The sequence below is a fragment of the Osmerus mordax genome, chromosome 18 (genome assembly GCF_038355195.1).
Source record: "Osmerus mordax isolate fOsmMor3 chromosome 18, fOsmMor3.pri, whole genome shotgun sequence".
Taxonomy (NCBI): domain Eukaryota; kingdom Metazoa; phylum Chordata; class Actinopteri; order Osmeriformes; family Osmeridae; genus Osmerus; species Osmerus mordax.
Genome location: NC_090067.1, coordinates 14,631,564 through 14,636,392, shown reverse-complemented (window position 1 = coordinate 14,636,392; position 4,829 = coordinate 14,631,564). Strand labels below are relative to the sequence as shown.

Genomic DNA, 4,829 nt, shown 5'->3' with positions numbered 1-4,829 from the left:
TGCAATTGCGCAATGAAAAACTAAGCACTTTGATAACCTCCCTTCGACTAAATTAGGCATTTGGAATGGGTGCGAAAATCCATCCAGTGGTTGAAATAAAACTTATCTCTAGAAAAGCACACAGGGGTGAGCTCGATTCACTCTGTCTCTCCCTCCCGCCCCTCCATTGTTAATATGTATGTGTACTGATAAGCGCAGTCACCACTAAGACTGACGCATTGTTTGCTGTTTGTTTACTCGGCTGGTGAAATGAAGTAACTGTGCCTTTAAGACGCAAGTGGGTAAAAATTGTAAACTTTGTGAGGGCAGCCTGTACCAACCAACCCTCTGCTCCTTAAGGTCGAAAACCTCAACGGCCACGCGTGGGTCACCTCTCGCTCCCCCTCAATAGATTTTTGTACAAAAATACAAATAGGAAAACCATGACAGAGAGTGAGAGATTTTGATATTTAAATAAGATACACTTCTAGCCCTTGCACTCGGGATACAAACAGGCGCATGTGCACCCGCAAACACACACACACAAACAAGACCAATACGAAAACAATACTTCAAAGTATAAAATAGTTTGGCCTGTATAAATACACCAATATAAAAATGTAATCTGAGATAGACAAACTGCAGAGTATTTTCACCATGCAGAGGAGTGAGAAACGTCCTGAATTGTGTAAAAAGTTCAGAATCGGATTTCTGAAGTTTGCGTCTTACAGTCCTGCCGTTGAGGTAAAAGCTGGTGATTGGGAACTTACTTTGTTATACGATAATTAACACGCTGATCAAATAACAATGAAAACACTTCCTTATGGGAGAGCATGCATCTTTACTATTGAAGTTGTTCTATTCTTTAAAAAACTGCACCTGAATAACTCCGTAGAATTGGGGTGAATTGATTCAAATGAACAACTTCAATCCCCAAATGCCATCCAAAAGTCATATAAGTTTTAAAAGAGTCATCTTTCATTCCTTGCGGACGAAAAATCCATCCTCAGCGGTCTTGGTTGTGTGTTTCGGTAACTTCGTGTATCTGCTTAGGCTGTCTGCTGACATTCTGACTCCTCCATTTACAAATGCAATGTAAGCATTTCCACTCCGCGCAGCACTCCGCACACGGACCCAGCGCCTCTGAGGCGAACAGTCGTGCTAATAGGCGCCCGCAGCCGGGCTTGGCTGCTCTGATGCCCGAGCACGACCCCTCTTCATCAACACCTCTCTCTTTTACTTGTCGATAACGCTTGTTTCTCCATCTCTACACCAGTTCTTCCCCTGAGCGCGCTCCCATCAGTACGTAAACACGAGGTTGGAGATCGTGGATTCGAGCCAGTCGCCCGAGATCATCTCGCTGACCTCGGGCGTGCAGTAGTCTGGGAAGTCAAAGTGAGATCCTGCCCCGCGCTCCCGGAAGTTCCAGTCCAAATCCCGGTCCAGTTCGGACTCAGAGAGACCCATGCTCCCCAGAGACATGCTCTCGACCCCGGGGCTGGGACGGGGGTCGAGTCGCTCATCTTCCAACTCTTCATCAGATGAGGAGGAAAGAGAGGAAGAGGAGTGAGAAGCGGACGGTGTTGGAGAGGGCGCGCGCGCGTATCTGATACGCGCTCCCGGTTCCTGTTCCTCGTAGAGACTGAGAGGGTCATTGGACTCCGCCGCGCTGCTCAGGGTGGGACTCGCCGGTACTCCCACGGAGGGCGGTCCGCTCTCGAGGCTGCCTGCTCCGCCGAACATGTGCCCCCGCCTCGCATGCTTGTCTGGGATCTGCCTGGCCGCAGACACTGACCTAGATTTGAAGAGCGAAGGGTGATCCGCGGTAGACGCGCTCTCGTGCGCCTGGCTGCTCAGCTGGCCGCTTCTCATCTTGTGACTTCGGTTGGTCCCTCGCGACCCGGGGCTTGTTTTCGTTCCGGACTTGGAGGTCCTATCCCCGCCTTTGTCTCTTCTCTCCCCACGCTCCACTTTGGTCGCACCGCTGGACGATTTCACCTTCTTCCGTGGCCTGTACTTGTAGTCAGGGTAGTCAGTCATGTGCTTGAGTCTCAAACGTTCTGCTTCGCGGATAAAGGGAATCTTGTCTGTGTCTTTCAGCAGTTTCCAGCGCTTGCCCAGGCGCTTGGAGATCTCCGCATTGTGCATGTCAGGAGATTGTTCCATGATCTTCCTGCGCTCGATCTGAGACCACACCATAAACGCGTTCATGGGTCGCTTGATGTGTCCCGTAGGAGTTTTGCACCAGGCGACGTCGCCCCGTTCCCCCGGGGAACAGGAGGGGGAGGCCGGAGTCGGGGAAGCATCCATATCCATATCCGTTTCGCCACAATCGGTGGAGTCACCACCGGGGGAGAAGACGCGCGTGTTGTCGGTGTGATTCATGTGCTGCACCATCGTTTCTGTTTAGCCACTCAGAGTTGTCAGAAAATATTTCGTTTTCCGTCTTTATGGTCAGGGTGAAATGTTTGTTTCCCCCAGACTTGCTTCAGAATCAGAGGTCTGGAAAACAAAATTGCTAAAACTTCGTATGAGACTTTCGGTCTCCCGGTCTGTTTGGAGACGCGCCACGCGCCTAGTTTCCAAAGCGCATTTATAGGTAAATACGCACAGGTCCACTTCTTCACACTCCAAGACACCCAAAAAGTTGACCTTCAACTACCGGTGCGACTGAAAACTCTCCCTGCAACGCCAGAAAGCCCGCGCTGGAGACGGAGCTGTAACCTTCTTATGAGAATGTTGCTGTCGGTGCAGCTCGGTTGAGCAGTTTGAGAACCATGTGGAGTAATGGCACCGCTGCGCGTGTTCATAGTCCCTCTGTCCTGAGCTGTCTGTAAGTTACTGTAAACACAACCACCTCACACTCTTTTATATCCTCCAACAGAGGAAGAAAAGCGGCTAGCCTCAGCCAATCAGCGACTGTCTCCATCCTGCTTTTGAGCAAAACCACACCCACGGCCTCCCATTGGCAGTATAAACTGGGTAATAATAATCGGCGCATGCAATGAGGATTCGCTTGTCTGACCTCATTCCTGTTAGATTCAACTGAAAGACAAACTTCGATGTTTTAAAGGAACATCGTGTTCTTTCTTTCTCTCAAGAAGCGGATGCTCAGAAAAAGATTGGTTTAATGCAATGAATATATAAAATTGCAAAATTAGATTAATCTTTTAAATGATGAGTTAGGAACTATTCTTGATCATATTCCATTATTTACAATAGGGAGAATCCATAGAATTACTTGTGAGAATTTGATATGCTGATCCTGAAGCATGTGTGAAGGAAAAGTGTTTATCTTTGCACGTGTACTCATACATGTCTGTTGTTTATGGGAGAAGCTTTCGATTGTGCGCACTCCCCACGTGGTACTCAAACCAAGCAGACCATGCGCTCGTGGGAGGTTGTTATTGTTCCCGGTCTCCGCGCCCCGGCTGTGCTCACAGATCAACGCGGCTGTTCAGATATTTGCCTCAGACGTAGACACCTCCGGGCAGCGAAGTACTGACTCCCCGCTGGTGGTGATGGAAGTGAAAGAACGAGGCAGCCAGGAGGGGGTGTATAGCTCATACCTCTTATTACAGGCAATTAATACGGTTCAGCACTATCACAAACGGTCATTATACAGACGTTACCGCGCCATGCGGTTGTGATTTAGACAGTGGTGGTTTGCATATCGCTAGGTGTCAGACTGGAGCCAAAGCGACCGATTAAAGTTCACATCATAACGGTTATGCGTGTGTGCTTGCGCCTGTTTTTGTGTGTCTGTGAGTGAATGAGAGAGGGAAAGAGAGACAGATAGAGAGGAGGGAGAGAGACAGAGAGAGAGAGAGAGAGAGAGAGAGAAAGAGGGAGAGAGAGAGAGAGACAGAGATAGATAGAAAGATAGACCATTAATTCAGCATACTCTTATGTTTGTGTCCATGGATTATAATTGATTCAACAAACATACACACACCAGGTCCCTAGCAAGGCAACAGGTGTCAAACGTACCTGTAATCTTATCTGATCAGAGAGACAGATGCTGTGCAGGTGGAAGATTTACACCCTGTCAGGGTTAGGGAGAGTTCCTCTCTCCACAGCCCGGACATGGTTAGGGTTAGAGACTCCCAGGCTGTGGAGTTCCTCTCTGCACAACTTGGGAGTCTCTCCCTGTGTGTGTGTGTGTGTGTGTGTGTGTGTTTACCCCAAATAGGTTACTCATCCTGATTGCTGTTTGCCCTTAGAGGAAAGAAGTGTGAGAGATAGACAATGAGAGAGAGAGGTTAATACAGAGGGAGGGAGGGAGGGAGGGAGGGAGGGAGGGAGGGAGGGAGGGAGGGAGGGAGGGAGGGAGGGAGGGAGGGAGGGAGGGAGGGAGGGAGGGAGGGAGGGAGGGAGGGAGGGAGGGAGGGATGAGGTAGAGAAGTTCACATAGAAATAAAGATGGAGAGAGGTTAATAGAGAGGGAGAAAGAAAGAGAGAGAGAGGTTAGTAATACAGGGAGAGAGGTTAGTAAAAGAGGGAGAGAGAGAGGTTAGTAATAGAGAAAGAGAGGTTAGTAATAGAGGGAGAGAGAGAGGTTAGTAATAGAGAGAGAGAGGTTAGTAATAGAGGGAGAGAGAGAGATGAGTAATAGAGAAAGAGAGGTTAGTAATAGAGGGAGAGAGAGAGGTGAGTAATAGAGAAAGAGAGGTTAGTAATAGAGGGAGAGGTTAGTAATAGAGAGAGAGAGGTTAGTCATAGAGAGGGAGAGAGAGAGGTTAGTAATACATTTACATTTAGTCATTTAGCAGACGTCTTATCCAGAGCGACTTACAGTAAGTAGAGGGACATTCCCCCCGAGGCAAGTAGGGTGAATTGCCTTGCCCAAG

At 48.7% G+C, this 4,829-nt stretch overlaps 1 protein-coding gene across 1 annotated transcript; it reads right to left on the bottom strand.

The window, feature by feature from the left end:
* Nucleotides 1-1,236: 1,236 nt before the first annotated feature.
* On the bottom strand, nucleotides 1,237-2,653 carry sox4a (SRY-box transcription factor 4a). Its single transcript, XM_067255670.1, has one exon. It carries the CDS (start codon nucleotides 2,374-2,376, stop codon nucleotides 1,279-1,281), a length of 1,098 nt encoding a protein of 365 aa, XP_067111771.1. The 5' UTR covers nucleotides 2,377-2,653; the 3' UTR covers nucleotides 1,237-1,278.
* Nucleotides 2,654-4,829: the final 2,176 nt, after the last annotated feature.